At 42.3% G+C, this 15,673-nt stretch overlaps 1 protein-coding gene and 1 long non-coding RNA gene across 26 annotated transcripts in view; one reads left to right on the top strand and one right to left on the bottom strand.

The window, feature by feature from the left end:
* Nucleotides 1-5,586, top strand: part of LOC139076524 (uncharacterized) — a 41,564-nt gene extending 35,978 nt beyond the window's left edge. For all 3 annotated transcript variants that reach the window (XR_011528236.1, XR_011528234.1, XR_011528235.1), the window contains one exon: nt 3,867-5,586. This is a non-coding gene — a long non-coding RNA (uncharacterized lncRNA). The remainder of the gene's footprint in view (nt 1-3,866) is intronic.
* GGACT (gamma-glutamylamine cyclotransferase) overlaps nt 1-9,937 on the bottom strand; it is a 47,466-nt gene extending 37,529 nt beyond the window's left edge. For 2 of the 23 annotated variants that reach the window (XM_070579183.1, XM_070579182.1), the window contains exons 1-2: nt 9,781-9,914; nt 8,730-8,904 (exon numbers count right to left, since the gene is read on the bottom strand). In XM_070579183.1, the coding sequence (XP_070435284.1) occupies nt 8,730-8,865 (136 nt within the window). In that variant the 5' untranslated portion in view covers nt 8,866-8,904; nt 9,781-9,914. Of the gene's footprint in view, nt 1-2,964; nt 3,001-8,729; nt 8,905-9,780 lie in introns of all 23 variants that reach the window. The other 21 variants (XM_070579217.1, XM_070579215.1, XM_070579221.1 and 18 more) reach the window with 20 other exon arrangements.
* Between the last annotated feature and the right edge of the window lie 5,736 nt (nt 9,938-15,673).

Genomic DNA, 15,673 nt, shown 5'->3' on the forward strand with positions numbered 1-15,673 from the left:
GATATATAAGTGCCTGGCATACAGCTTGTGCCCACTTAGTGTTAGTTCCTTTTTAACTTACTCATCCATACAAAAAGCCATATCCTAGTTATCTAGCAGGTTGACTGGTGTTCTTTATAATGAAGTTTAACCTTTTAGGCACAGAAAAAAATCCTATAAATTCCTTCTGCCTTCGTAAACACTGTATACTAAAAATGAGGTAGCACGCCATGTTCACTTCAGCATTATTCACTACAGCTAAAAGGTGGAAACAACCCACATGTCCATCGACAGATGAATGGATAAACAAAATGCGGTATCTACATACAATATTCAGCCTTAAAAAGGAAAGAAATCCTGTCACATGCTACAACATGGATAAGCCTTAAAGACATTAGGCTAAGTGAAATAAGCCAGTCACAAAAAGACAAATACTGTATGATTCCACTTATATGAGGTACCTAGACTAGGTACCTAGTCAAATTCATACAGAGAGAGGGTAGAATGGTGGTTGCCAGGGGCTGGGGGAGGAGAAATGGGGAGTTGTTGTATAACGGGTACAGAGTTTCAGCTTTGCAGGATGAAACACTTGTGGAGATCTGCTGTACAACAATATGAATATACAAACACTACTGAACTGTACGCTTAAAAATGGTTAAGATGCTAAGTTTCATATTCTGGGTGTTTTTTCACCATGATTAAAAATAAGAAGGCTATCTTTTAAATGATGTAACTTATCAGCTTTCATAATAATGCAGGGTCATCATACTCATTAATTATGGCCGGTGCTACAGCTACGTCTATGCAGTTTGCTGCCCAGGGTCGAATCCATATCAAGTTTCAGGAGTTACTCTAGCGCCTGCTTTCTTGAGTAAATATATGGGATTTTTTAGGATTCAGCTGCTAAAGGAAAAAGTAGAACTTGACATTTTTTGCTATATAGTATTTGCTATTACCATCGGAGAATTATAAGATGTTAAAACTGGAAGAAACTTTAGAAACTACATTTTAAAGTTGAAGAAAGTAAAATCTAGACTTTAATCAAACAGAATCATTTGCCTAAGATCATACAGATAGTAATTATAAGTGCTGGAACATGAAATCTCCTGGCTCCCTCTACAATCCTCTTGTAAACAGACTTAGCTCTCCAGAATCCTGCACCTCTGAACTGCTCTGTTGAATACGCTGCCACCAGGGGGCAGCAGATGTATTAGTCTGGAATTCTAAAACACCAGACTTCAGGCCCCAATACATTTCTATTATCTCTTCCTTCAATCCCCCAAAATATATGTGCACATTTATAAGACTTTATTAATATCAACAAGCATAAAGTTTAAAGGCCATCCATAACTTTTTTTTCTGATGAGTACGATTGACCCTGAGCTAACATCTGTGCCAATCTTCCTCTATTTTGTGTATGGGACACTGCCACAGCATGGCTTGATGAGCGGTGTGTAGGTCTGTGCCTGGGATCCAAACCTGCGAACCCCAGGCCACTGAAGCAGAGCATGCAAACTTAACCACTATGCCACAGGGCCAGCTCCCATAATAACTTTTTAAACAAAACAAAGACTTGGAGCCAATGGAGGTAACATCCTTACTAATCCTTCACTATTTTTTATTCATTCCAATCCTAATTGACATAAGGGTCAATTAATATGTTAGTTTTAAAACAAAAACGACTTAACCACAGAAACCCACCCCATTTCTTTACATTTTGAACCAAATTTTCCTAGTACTTGGCCTCTGAGGCGTCAGATCACAACAACCTCAAGCCCATCTGGCAATTTGTCCTCAACCTTCCTTTCTTTATCAGGCTTGGTTTTTCTTTCTAACGCCCGAAAGTTCAAAGGAAGGTCTGTCAACAAGTCTAACCCTCCAACAACTTTTCAGAAGCAAAAATGGAGAGATTCTAGACACAAAGGAAAGCCTGTATGGACACCATTCTTCCAATGGTAATACCAGAAACCAAACGGTTAATACCAGAAACGGAAAGCCCAAACCATAGCAGCTAACGGGTGAGACTTGAGTTTAAAGACAGGCCCTCCCTCAGCAATGACCTCGTGCACCCTGAGACTTTCACAGTTTCACCTAATGTGAGGGACCACACTAGCGGTGTCAATCCAGGAGTCAGTGCCACATTTCAAGCAGTAGTGACCAGTGACCAAGGTCCCTAAATCATCCAAAGAGAAATGCATGATCTTTATTTCACGAACAGAAATTTCAAATGGTTTTCTTCCTTGAGCTCAATGTGCTTTAATAAGGAAAAAGGTATTCAAATGCAAGCTTTTACTTCTGCCTCAGACACATGGGAGCAGTTCCATTTTTAAACTACAACAGTATTCACTATAGTTAAAAGGCATTCAAATAAATTACTCTCGGCTTACATCCATTTGCTCCCATGCAATTAACTATTCACCGATCTATCTAATCTTGTATAAAACTGATGCCAAAAGCAACTATGGCACTATTGGTTACTAATGGTGAAACAGGAATGAGACATGCACAAGATGCACATAATGAAGGGATCACTGCAAAATGCATCATATATTCAGATACTATTCTGTAATCCTTTGCCAAATATGATGTGTCAATTGGTGAGATTTAAGAAAGATTCCTATGGATATAATATTCTGGTTTTAATTATTTTCCAATATAGAGCATTTACTGTATTTAAATGTAGAATATCACCAGAAAACCAGAAATATTTATTTTTATAACAGGTACGTAAAATAAATTTAATTCTGTAATTTAGTCAAGAATTATTATAATACTCAAAAACTCAAAAAATTGAAATCAGTTAATTAAAAATAAAACCAACATAGTTATTAGGATGGCTCAAATAAAAAACCCAAGAGTATCAAGTGCTGACAAGGATACAGAGCAACTGGAACTCTCATGCATTGCTAGTGGGAATGCAAAATGGTGGGGTACAGTCACTCTGAAAAACTTCGGCAGTTTCTTAAAAGTTAAATATACACTTACCATATGACCCAGCCATCCCACTCCCAGGGATCCGCCCTAGAAAGATGAAAACTTTCGATCACATGAAAAACCTATAAACAAATGTTTATAGCAGCTCTCTATTCATAATCACCAAAAACTGTAAAGAATCCAGATGTCCTTCAACAGTGAATGGATACACAAACTGTAATACGTCCATAAGCTGGAAGACCACTCAAGAATAAGAAAGGATGCACACACAGATGAATCTCAAAGACGCTGTTTGAGTGAAAGAAGCTGGTCTCGGAGGTTACATACGATATAATTTCATTTATGTGACATTCTGGAAAAGGCAAAACTTATAAAGATGGAGACCACATCAGGAGTTGTCAGGGATTGGGGTAGGGTGAGGATTTGATTACAGGGGGGCAGAAAGAGGGAGGGTTTGCTTTGTTTTGTTTTCTGGGTGATGGAATTGCTCTGTATCAGGATTGTGATGATGGTTACACGAATCAATCAATTTTAAAACTCATAGAATTATACAAAAAAGGTCAATTTTACTTTATATAAATTCAAATAATAATAATGAATGAAACATGAGAGCATGCAACTCTAAAACCCTGAGTTAAAAATAGAAGGTAAAAGAAAGAAGAGCACGCTAAATTAGGCTAATACCCAGCATACATTAATCATTATTATTAAGAGAGACGGAAGAGATGTATAAACCAAGTACAATGAATGGGCTTTGTTTTGATTTGAATAAACCATCTGCACAGACTTTCTTAGACAACTGGGGAAATCTGAATACAGTATTAGATGGTATTAACGATTTTTTGTTTATTGTCAGGTAGGACTGTAGTTTGGTTAAAAAAATACACTTTTAAACAAAATTCATACTAAAATATTTAGGGGTAAATGACATGATTTCTGGTATTTGCTTACAGATTCTCCAGAAGCAAAGCAAACAAACAAAAGCTCAAAAAACAAAGGGAGGCGGCCCATTGGAGCAAGTTCGGCCCAGCCAGGATGCTGTCTGATGTCCAACGCTGTGCGGGCACCCAAGGGTGACTGTACTCCGCCTTGGAGTATGGCTGGGAATGCTCAAAAGAAAACGCTGAGAGAGGAAAAAAAGTGACTTGCTCTTTGCAAACACTCCCAAGAACGGCACCGAACTGTACTTTATTCACTGATCAGATGTAGTAATTCCCTCTCCTGGTTTTCATTAGGCTTTTAAAATCCGCATCTAACTTTACGGAAAACCAAATCAGGCAGTTGTGATTCTGTTCAACAATAACGGCTTAAAGAATGCTTTCCAAATATCATTTAATGCTCACAAATTAGTAAAACCATCATGGGATATAGAAATATTAGTAATTTTCATTAACTTATCTGCCGCATACTCCTAAGTGCAGATGACAACAGCAGGAAGAGGTAATTAACTCTGAAAAAGTGTAAAAACAGAGGTAGTAAACTGAACAAACGGAGAGTACAGCATATGAGAAGTTCTCTCTAATTTACTCTGGGATAACTCAGAGTTTCAGAGTTCCAGTAAGGCTCCCAACTCACTGGAAAGGATTTCTTTCCTACTGGCTCCCTAATACCCGGAAGGCACTACGGGGGAATCAAAATGAGGAGGGCATGGTTCTCATTTACCCAGAGTTAAGAGATGAGAAAATACTCAATATTTTAGTATGAATTTTGTTTAAAATAGTCCAGCAAGCAGTGTTTAAGGCTAGTGTGCAAAAACAATTACACAAGTAAAAACAAGAGCAGCAGCAAGTGCCCCATCAGGGTGCAGGGGCAGGAGGACCTGTGGGGAGGATGAGGGCACAGGAGTGACTCAGAGAAAGCTTCTAACAGCCCCTCAGTGGAGCTGGGAAGAATGGGTGACAGTTCCCAGGTGGAGCCAACATCTCAGAGTGGGTGACATTCTGCAGGTGGAGCCAACGGTCTCCTGTCACTCAGAAGCCTCTCCCACCTGTACTCTCCCACCAATACTGAGAAAGGAGGGGCCCCAACAGCCCAGAGCAGACTCACCCCTCAGTGTGGAAGAGCAGTGGAAACAGGCGCTGAGAATCACCAGCCACTGGGAGTAATGTGTCTGCTGCCCCCAAAAGTCTGGAGAGCAGCCCTGATGCTGCCGCAGCTACTGAGCTACAAAGTGAGGTGACTGAAGCAGCCCACCAACCTCCCTGCAAAGGTGCCCATGTCCTGACCCCCAGACCCTGGGAACACGTTACCTTCCATGGCACCAGGGACTTCACAATGATTAAAGTTAGGGCCCTGAGATGCAAAAATTATCCTGGATTATCCAAATGGGCCCAATCCAACCACAGGAGTCCTTAAAAAGTGGAGAACCTTCCTGACTCAGAGCAGAGAATGAGCTGAAAGGGATGCAACGCTGCCATCTTTCAAGGGGGAGGGAGGAGGCCTCTAGAAGCTGGAAAAGGTGAGAAAACAGATTCTCCTCCAGAGCCCCCAGGACGGGACACAGCCTGCCCTGATTTCAGCCCAGTGACCCATTGGACCTCCGACCTAAAGAACCGTTAAGAAAATACATTGTGTATAAAAAGGGAAAAATAAATAAATAAATAAATAAATGGATGGTGACAAATTGTAAAAAAAAAAAAAAAAAAAGAAAATACATTGTGTTGTTCTAAGCCATGAAGTTGGCACCTTGTCTCAGCAGCACTAGGATATGAATACACAATCAGCCTCGCTCCACCCAGTCAGTAGGCCTTTGCCTGCACCCTTTCTCTGCTGCCCTCTGCCCTCTCGCACCACGCCTTTCTCTGCTGCCCTCTGCCCTCTCTCGCTGTACCAACAAAGGGCACTTTCACTCACTTAAAAGATGTCACCTTCCCTGTCCCAAATCTCCAAACCCTATTTAACCAGCCCAGGCGAGGTCATGACCCCATCCATCCTCTCAGCACCTCCACCTCTGCACGTGGTCCCTGCTTGACTGCGACCCTTCTCTTCTTTACGATTGACACTTATTGAGCATTGACTAAACGCTAGTTACCATGCAAAGGATTTTTCATGGGTTTTCTCATTCAATCCTCCTAACAACCCTACCAGGTAGACACAATTATTATCCCCCATTTTTTTAATTAAAAAGTTCAAAATCACCCAGCTAGTAAGTGGCAGAGCCAGGACTGGAAGCCAGGGAGTCTGACACAGGAGTTGGTGCCCTTAACTGTGACGTTAATATCTGTCTCCTACGTGAGAAATATAAGTTCCAAGATTTTGTGCGTCTATTAAGACAATACCCTCAGTTCAGCACAGAGTAGCTTAATTAATAGTTGCTGAATATGAATGAATGGGACAAAGACCCCCCCCCCCAACTCTTTTGTTGTTGTTTAAAGAAAACTTTTTTTATTATGAGAAGTCAAATATACACAAAAATAGAGTAATGATATAATAAACTCCCTAATACCTACCTCCCAACTTCAACATTTAATGTAGGGAAGAAGTCTCTTCTTCAAGTGAGAAAAATACAAAGAAAAAGTAAAAGGGTATTTTCAACTATCAGGCAAAGCCTATTTTAGGAAAACTGAGCTTCCTGGGTGAAGATTTCTGAGTCTTTTAAAGTCATAAATCTATATATTAAAAAATTCAAACCACATCTTAAGTATACTTGCCAAAAATGGTGAATCTGATTCCAATTAAGCCTTTAAATCTAACTTCCAGTTTACAGGAAACATAGAGTAGAGGGGCAAGCTAAATCATACTATGCAAAAAGCCAAATAAATCCAGAACGAGAGGCATCTATAGGCAACCAAGTGACATCAATAAATCACTGGCATTAAAGAAGCCCACGGGACTGCTCTAGATCACAGCCAACTGTAGCTTCAGGTAAGTCCAGCCTGCCGGTGGAGTTTAAAACAAAAACCTTCGAAAACAACATTTTAATGGTACACAGCCACGCTCATTCATCTACCTGTCGTCTATGGCTACCTTTGCAGCACAAGGCAGTTGAGCGGCTGCAACAGTGACCACATGGCCCACAAATCCTAAAAGAGCTAGTAGAGGACCTTTTCAGAAAAATTTTGCCAAATCCCTGTCGTAGATTAAAACAGACAACAGATACTCAGCAAAATGTGCCTTGTTTGAATTCTGATTCACACAAACCAATAGTAAAAGTAAGTCCATTTCTGAGGCAATCAAGGAAATTTGACTGTGGACTGGGTTTTAGAAAACACCAAGTAATTACTGTCGATTTGATTAGGGAGTGACAATGGTATTATGATTATATAGGAAATGCTCCCTTTTTGGAGGTGCATAATGCACTCTTTAGGGGTAAAATATGTTGTCTGGAATTCAAACGGCTTCAACAACAAAAAAGATGAAGGAGATATGGCCAAAAAAGAAACCGTTTTAATAAATTGTTAAATCTATTCGATGGATATACGCAAGTTCATTATACTATTCCCTCTGCTTTTATGTTTGCTTTAATTTAAAAAATATCAGATCTTGAGCAAAAATTAGAGTCCATCACCAGACAGCCCTTCTTTCCAGGCGCACCTCCTGCCCACCCCTCCTGCCGACCACTCCTTACACCCAGTCCAGCCTCAGTATATCAGAACTCCCCTATCTCCAAACATAGTTACAATTTAAGCTTAACTTTGCTCACGGTGTCCGCCACCAGGAATGCCCCATTCCATTCCTCTGCCTATAAAAATTCTACTCTCCACTCAAGGTCCAGCCCAAATGGGACCCTCCCCAAGTCCTCCAGCGAGAATTCACCTCTCTGTGCTCCAACAGCACACTACCCCGTCGGCATTTACTTCACCCTTCTTAACATGTTAGCTATTTACTGTGTCTGTTACCTCATACTGCCATACAAACCCTGAGATGTGTAGTAACTGGGTCTTCTCTGTAAATCCATTGGAGGGATATAGTGACACCTTACACAGAGTAAGCTCTGCCTACACGGCTCTCTGGTCCGACCTAAACAAGGCTATCTTGCTCTGAGCCATTTCACTGACGAGAAGGACCTTCGATCAAGGAAGGAATTACTGTTAAGCAAGATGCCAGACGTGTTTAACCGATGCTTTCTTAATAAAATCTCTAATACTTAAGGTTCACCCTGGATAGAGAATGTTCTAGAGAAGACTGCTAAGATTGCTTGATTTTGTCATTTTATTGTCACCTTTCCTTGGGACTTGTCCCTTTTCAAACACTGCTGCCCTCATCTCCATGCCAGCCTGCAGGGATGCCCTACCCCCTTGTAAAGGCCCTGGCTAACTGTGGGCACAAAGCCTTCCAATGACTCCACTTGGAAGAGCTGACACGGGTTGGAACTTTCAAGAACTCTTACTAAAGAAAATTAACAGAAAAATGAACAGATAATTTAAAAACTTAAACAGGAGCCAGCCTGGTGGTGCATCGGTTAAGTTCACACGTTCTGCTTTGGCGGCCCACGGTTCCCTGGTTCAGATCCCGGGTGCAGACCTACACACCACATATCAAGCCATGCTGTGGCAGGTGTCCCACATATAAAGCGGAGGAAGATGGGCACAGACATTAGCTCAGGGCCAGTCTCCCTGAGCAAAAAGAGGAGTGACGGCAGATGTTAGCTCAGGGCTAAACTTCCTCAAAAAAAAAAAAAAAAAAACCCTTAAACAGGACCCGTTTCTACCCCTGTTCTGTTCTACTTCCCGCAGCCCACTATCTAAGGCCAACATGAATAGCCACCCTCTCTAGGACCACTGTTAATAGGACCCTCATTAGCAAGGTCAATTACTCCAAAATATTTCCAAACGAAAACCTCCCAACTAGAAATTAATTTAACCTTGCAAACCCACCTTTTGAAATACAAATGATTGCTAGCAGGGTCGTCTGCTTATTCAGAAACTTCTGGTTTCTCCTAGGAGTCCTTTCAGGAAAACAAGGCATTTTGGGAACATGAGGGCAATCTGCAGGAACTTTCCATATTAGCATTTCAATAAATTGAATGAAACCAGGGAGAAGAGTCTTCAGCTACAGGAAAAAGTACATAAGGACGTGTGAGTCTAAGACTACACTTTATATAGGTCAATCCAACTGGTTTAGAGATACATGATTTCTCCCTGGGACATTTGGCAAAATGAATAACCTGCCTTAAAAAATGGCTACAAGTGTGGTGCATTTTCTCATCAGTTCAATATTAATAAAGTAAGCCTGGTGCCAAGAAGGTGTGGTCAAAACACTGCGCATATTTAGAGGTTCGTGTGCACCTGGGGTGTTACCTTTTGGCCAACAGAGAGCAACAGCGATAACCATATTTCTTAAGGCAGTAACAGAAATTTTCCCCAAAATTCAGATGTCACCACAGCTCCAAAGAAACCTAAGCTTATAAACTGACAGAAGAAGTTTTTAGATTTCTTTTGCAGCGTTTGGGCTCCTCACAGACAGGAACCTCTAAAATCTAAAACAGCATTTTGCAAAGTGTTGGCCTCATTGAACGGAGAGAGCCTCTTAAAGCCACCTTCCCAAAGGTCGTACTTTCTCCTCCCGAGGAACGAGCGGCGTCTACACTGAGGGGGTCCCTAACTCGCTCTGCCCTCCCCCCGGGCCAGCAGGGGCGGCGCCTCACGCTCTTCTGGGGCCGCGTTTACCGGCCAGTGGCGCCTCCCTCCCAGCTGGTCCCGCAGGCCGCCCGCGTCCCCTTCGCTGCCCGGGCTCTGTGCCCGCTCTCCCCCCTCTGCCCTCTGCCCTCCCTTACTGTCCCCTCTCCCGGCCCGCGGGCCCCGGATTTGGCCCCCGCGCAACGCGCCGCAGGGAACGACGCCCCGAGTCCCCGGCGTCCCCAGGGCTCCGCGCGGAGGGGGCGGGGACAGCCCCCGGGCCCCGCTCAGCCCGCGCCCAGCGCCTCACCTGCCGCTGCCGCGTCGCCGTCGGGGAGGGCGGCCGGGGCAGCCGGGCGGAAACGGCGGGCCCAGGCGGGCGCAGCCGCCCCGGGAGGCCGCCCCCGGCGGCGCCCCCTGGAGGCGGGACGCGGGACCCGCCCGCCCCGCGCCGGCCAGCGCCGGCCCGCTTACCTGGGCTCGCGACGGGCGCCAAGCCAGCGCGCACACCTGGGGCGCCCCCAGCGGACACGCAGGCGAGAGCACGTCCCGCCTGGGCGTGCATGGCCAGCCTTGACTCCGTGTTGGACCCAGACTCACCTGGGGATGCACGGCGTTGGACACGTACACCCACCCGCACACACAGGAGCCCACACCTCGGGATGCGTCCCATAGGCCGGGTGCACACATCACCAAGGCCTCACTCTCCAGCATCCACGCTCAGCGCTGATACCATACTGGATATAGATAATCATATCGTCTGCCACACAGTTCCCAATTCTCCATTTTTAAATAAAACTGTGGTTGTAGGAGATAGTGACAGAAATGACTTACCGACTGTCACCCGACTCCTAGGACTAAATTTGAGTCCCAGAAATTAGAGGAGTGAAGACCATAAGCTGAAGGAGAATTTTTCTCTAAAGACTGGTCATACTGGGTTTACACAATGCGACTTTGGGGACCCACGTGACAGAAATGGCACAGAGTTGGAGAGAGGGCCACTTCTGTCCCCTCCTCCTCAGAGACACAAATATTTAAGTAGTTACTGGACTAGCAATAATCTCCCTGAATCATATTCTGCCCCTTCCACTTTCTCATGAATGTGGACTGATTGAAATCTTATTACAATCTGGTTTTTATCTAAACATTTCCAATAATGGTAATGTAGTTGTCTTATGAATAGATGTACAACTCCACAAGAAATCTAAAAGATCAGATTCATGTCGTAATTTTCATAGAGTTCTTTCTTGTCTTGGGAAGTTCATCATTAAATTGAAATATGTAAAAAAATCTTGATGAGTATATATTTTAACATTAATATTTTTATGAAGTGTAAGAGTCATCTTAATTTTTTTCAAAAGGAAGAATAGTTCCATTTTCTTTTCTTTTTTGAAGGAGAAAGATCATGTCGGCAAAGGAAAGTGAAGCAAATACATGAATAAATAATTCCTCTAGTAAAGGAAAATTAAAGATGGTGACAGGGTGTGTTAAATTGCATTTACTGCCAGAAAAGAGTGGGAAAGCCTGACCCAACATAGGTTAGGTTCTGTGGGATGAAGTCTTCAGTTTAACTGTCAAGAAATAACTCATAAGCAAATAGTTTAAAGCAGTAGTTTTCAAAATGTGGTCCCAGTCCAGCAGCATCAGCAGCACGTGGGAATTTAGAAATGCGGAATCTTAGGCCACACTGCGGGCCTTCTGGATCAGCCACTCTGGGGGCGGGGCCTGGCAATGTGCATTTTTACAAGTGCTTCTGATGCAGCTTCAAGTTTGAGAACCATGGTTCATTGAAGATTTGCTTCAATGCTTCTCAAACTAATGTGCACATGAATCAACTGAAGATCTTGTTTAAAAATGCAGCTTCTGGTTCCGCAAGTCTGGAGTGGGATCTAGATTCTGCAAGATTGACTTGTGTATGGCTACCCACAATGGGGAGGTCTCTGTGAACACAGCTGCCCAGCAAAGGCCGGGGTGGAGACTACCTTCAGAGAGGCAGAAGTCACACAGTTTCTCAAGGAAACTGATCCGTCAGTTTGGACAAGTCTTTGGCTTGTCAGCTCAGGATTGGTGGGTTACGCGGGAGCCCTTTGCAAGCTGATTGTTCTGGTGGGTTTAGGAGCTGGGTTCACTCAGAGGCTGTCAGGTTGCGTCCAAATGGTACAGGTGAGATCCTCCCCGAAAAGGGTTCAGCCCACCATCAGCTGTTTCCCTGCTCATTCTGGTCCATTGCTCTGCCACCTACAATCTCCCGCACCCTCCAGGCTCAGGGTCAAACAGCCAGCAAATCGCTGTGCCTGGGTTCAAAACTCAGCAAACAGTTCCTTTATCAACTCAAAGGATTTAAACTAGCACCTGGCCGTTAACTGGAATTATCCATTTGGCCATTTTTGTTATCTAAATCTGAGCATGTAATTGCCAAGCTCTGTTTTCCAGACTTTGTTGTAATAAGGCAAACGCCTAATTTGTATTTGACTAAATACACTGCTACTCAGTATTATGCAAAAGATGCCAGCAGCATCTCCTTGTTACCCTGCCCCCATGCCTCCAGCGTTGCAAGTACCACACGATAGATGGGAAAATAGCTTCTGCATCTCTTGAAACTATAGTTATAATGTGAAATAAAGAACAGAACAAGGAGGCTATATAATGAGCTTGAGGTCTAACTGAATAACACTATCAAATCTACTGAAATATTATTGGGTCATTCTAGTAAATCATTAAAAATAATCATCTTTGGCCCTATATAACCTGCAATGTAAATTCAACCCACCACTTATAATTGTACAGCCCATGAGCTAAGAATGGGTTTTACATTTTTAAATGCTTGAAAAAGAATCAAAAGAAAAAATAATACTTTATGACACATGACAATTATATGAGATTCAAATTTGTGTGCATAAAGTTCTACTGAAAACACAGTCACACTCATTCATTTATGTACTGTCTATGGCAGCTTTCACATGACAGCAGCAGGGTTGGTGAGCTGCCACTGAGACTGCGTGGCTCGAAAGCCTAAAATACCTGCTATCTGCTCTTTCACAGAAAAAGTGTGTCTACCCTCCCCTATTGTGTCTTGCTCCAGCCTCTGTTACAATATCTACCTCTCTGTTCTGTAGTAGTTGATTTCTATGACTGCTCCCCACTGGGCTGAGTTTCATGAGGACAGACCTGTATCCTTTGTGTGAGTTTCCAGCACTTCCCACCATGGTGTACAGAGTAGGTACCTATTCAATAATATTTACTTAATTGAAGTTTACTTTTTGGTCATTTTCTCTATGTAAATCAATATGAACTTAAAAAGGCTTTACAGTTCAATGTAGGAGCTATTAATTAGGCTAATTAAAAAATCTGTGTGCTAAAAACAGAAAAAATATATTCTGCGAATAATTGGATTCCTTGCTCCGTTTCTAAACCTGGCTCTATAACATTGTTGTTAAATTTGAAAGCAGCAGGGTTATTTTTTCTTTCTTTTCATTCTGTCAAGTTATTTTACTTAGTACAACAGGTCCCACTGCTAAACAATTTCCACAGCAAAGAAAACGGACCTCATGAAGCTAAATTCATTCACATTAAATTCAATCCTGGTATTTCTGGAATTAATGTTTTAACGATGATGTGCGTGGCTGTCAGACATTTAAAAATAAGGCATTGACCTTTCTCCAAAAAAGATATGTAATATCTTTTCTAAAAAGTCTATGGAATTTTCCAGGCAACTGTAGTTGAGATGGTTTATGCTATTCGTGCCCTTATTCTTATGCTATTGTAATTTTATAACAAGCAAAGACTGGAGTAAAGCACTATACGAGGTTATTTCATTAGTTTTGGTGAATAAATTTCTAATCACGAATAGGAGAATAATTGTCAGAACTCCCAGAAAAAGTAGTCTGACCAGCGAAGTTTGCCATCCACCATGATGGAAACTAATTACATTGCAAAGAGCCATAACCAGGCCACAAACCAGTCTCTAACTCTGTAAAATGACTACCATTGTTCTTAAAACCAGAATCAAGTTATTTGGTCCTGCTCTCCAAAAGTAACTTTTTAAAGACAATACTGCTTACCTGGTGCCTAGAAATGTAGACATTACAAAATGAAACAAAGCTTGATTCCCTCGAGCTGTCCATGTAGGAGATTACACATATTGAGTGCTCTTACATTCTTGGCACCATATGACTCTTCTCATTTTATCCTTTGAACAATAGTATGAAGCAGATATTATCATTCTCATTTTACACATGAAATGGCTCCAAGAGGCTCAATAATCCATCCAAAGGCACACTGCCGGTTAACAAGAGTGTGGAGACTTGAACCCATATCCAGCTGAACCTAAAACCGGTGCTCCTTAACATGTGGGCTAAAACAGGGAAGCTGGGAGGTATACAGTGAAGTGTATCTCATCTGGACTAATAATTTCTTTATATTTGAACCTTTTTGTTAAAAGTGCTAGTTCCAGTGAATATAGTTCTATCCATGAAGAGCCTTCATATACATTGTCACATCTGATCCTCGCCCTTGCATTGTAGAGTAAAGGCCAGGTAGAGAATTTCCTCCACTTTACAGAGGAGGCAAAGGGGTTAGATGGCTTGAGCAAGATCATGTGATTAGCATGTGACCTGTCTTAGCCCAATTGAAATCTTCCAGTACAAAACCATCATTGGACAAAGTCAGATTTATTGGTGCCTTGCAGTGGCAGAGACTACACACCAGAGCAACCCTGAGATGCCTCATCAAAGATGGAATTTGGAGATTTGGGGGAGGGATGATGTTTAGGGGGAGTGGTATTTTCACAGGCTGGAGACAAACAGGGCTGTGTGCAGAGGGTCAACATCAAGTCTGGACTGCAGAATGGACCCAGGGTCCTATGTCCTTGGACATCACAAAGTTTCAATAGATGTGGAAGGGTGTATCCAGACGCCATTTAAATGAAGCTCAGCAAATAGTTTGGAAACCGAGACTGAGGCTGCTTGTGTGTGTGAAAGTCGCTAGGATCCTCCAGGTAGAGCAGGATGTTTCATTCTCACTGATGACTTCAAACAGCCACATCTGATAGTCACTGCTCTTCCAGAACGAGGTGTCTCAGTGAGGAAGAAGGCAGCACTCACGCGGCCACAGAAGGCAGGTCTTTGACACATTCCAGTTTCGGCGGGTCCGTGGGAGAAATGTGGTTTCCACGTCACTTCGCAGCTGTCTGAATCTGTGCTGTCTCGGCTTGATGAACGGGGGAACAGAAGCTTACTTTTTCAGTCTGAGGCACTTCTTACCTTACTAGGCCATATCAGGACTAGAAACCTTCAAAATATTTTATTTCCACAAGAGTGGTGGAATTTCAAACATTCTTACATTTTACAACAGATTTTTTATGAGGACTCATATAAGCGTCCAAAGCAGGTCACTTTTATAACTTTTTACAGTGGACTTCTGTCTAAGATCGAGTTTTGAAAGGTTAAAGCAAAAAGGTTAAGCATCTAAGAATATTTAAAGACCACTGGTGTAGTCCAACTCTCTCATTTCATAGAGGAGAAATTAACAACCACCACCGCCCTTGCTTTTATTAGAAACGCCTGAGGTGCGCAGTAATTTAGTGACTTATCCCAGATTCCTGGTAACTAATGGCAGGTTGGAAGTGTTTATATCTAATTGAATTGTTGAAGCTTAAAAAAAAAAATGATGTATGTCAGTGAAGTTGGCCCAAGGATAGATTTCACACCCTGGTCTCTGTTCTTCCACATGCTCACCTTGTTTGCTGATGTCTGCAGTTTTCTAGACCAGCACTGTAACAGCTATCATCCATATACTTTATCAGAAAGTTCTAGAAATGAGAAGTTTTGATATTCCTCAAGACAAATCTCAAGTCTATTCATCAAAATTAATGCTATTGAAATGCAACTGCTGAGACAAAACTGTTTTTAATGATGGATAAAAGTGCAATTGAAAGCTACAGGGAAAACATTTTCTCAAACACTTATCCTAAGTAGGAAGCAGAAAGCTTTATTGGTCCTTGAAAAATACCACATATTTAAAAATAAAATGATTAGAAAAGCAGGATTCTCAAGGCAGTTTTGACAAACAGTGTAACATTTAAAGGACTTGTTGAACTAATCAGACTTAGAACATGAGTGATAAAAATAAAAATCTGAGACTGTTTCCTGGGCCATAGAATTACAGGATACAAACCTCAAGAAAAGTGAGGGTTCTCCCTCTTT

Source organism: Equus przewalskii, chromosome 16, assembly GCF_037783145.1.
Source record: "Equus przewalskii isolate Varuska chromosome 16, EquPr2, whole genome shotgun sequence".
In the NCBI taxonomy this organism is placed as follows: domain Eukaryota; kingdom Metazoa; phylum Chordata; class Mammalia; order Perissodactyla; family Equidae; genus Equus; species Equus przewalskii.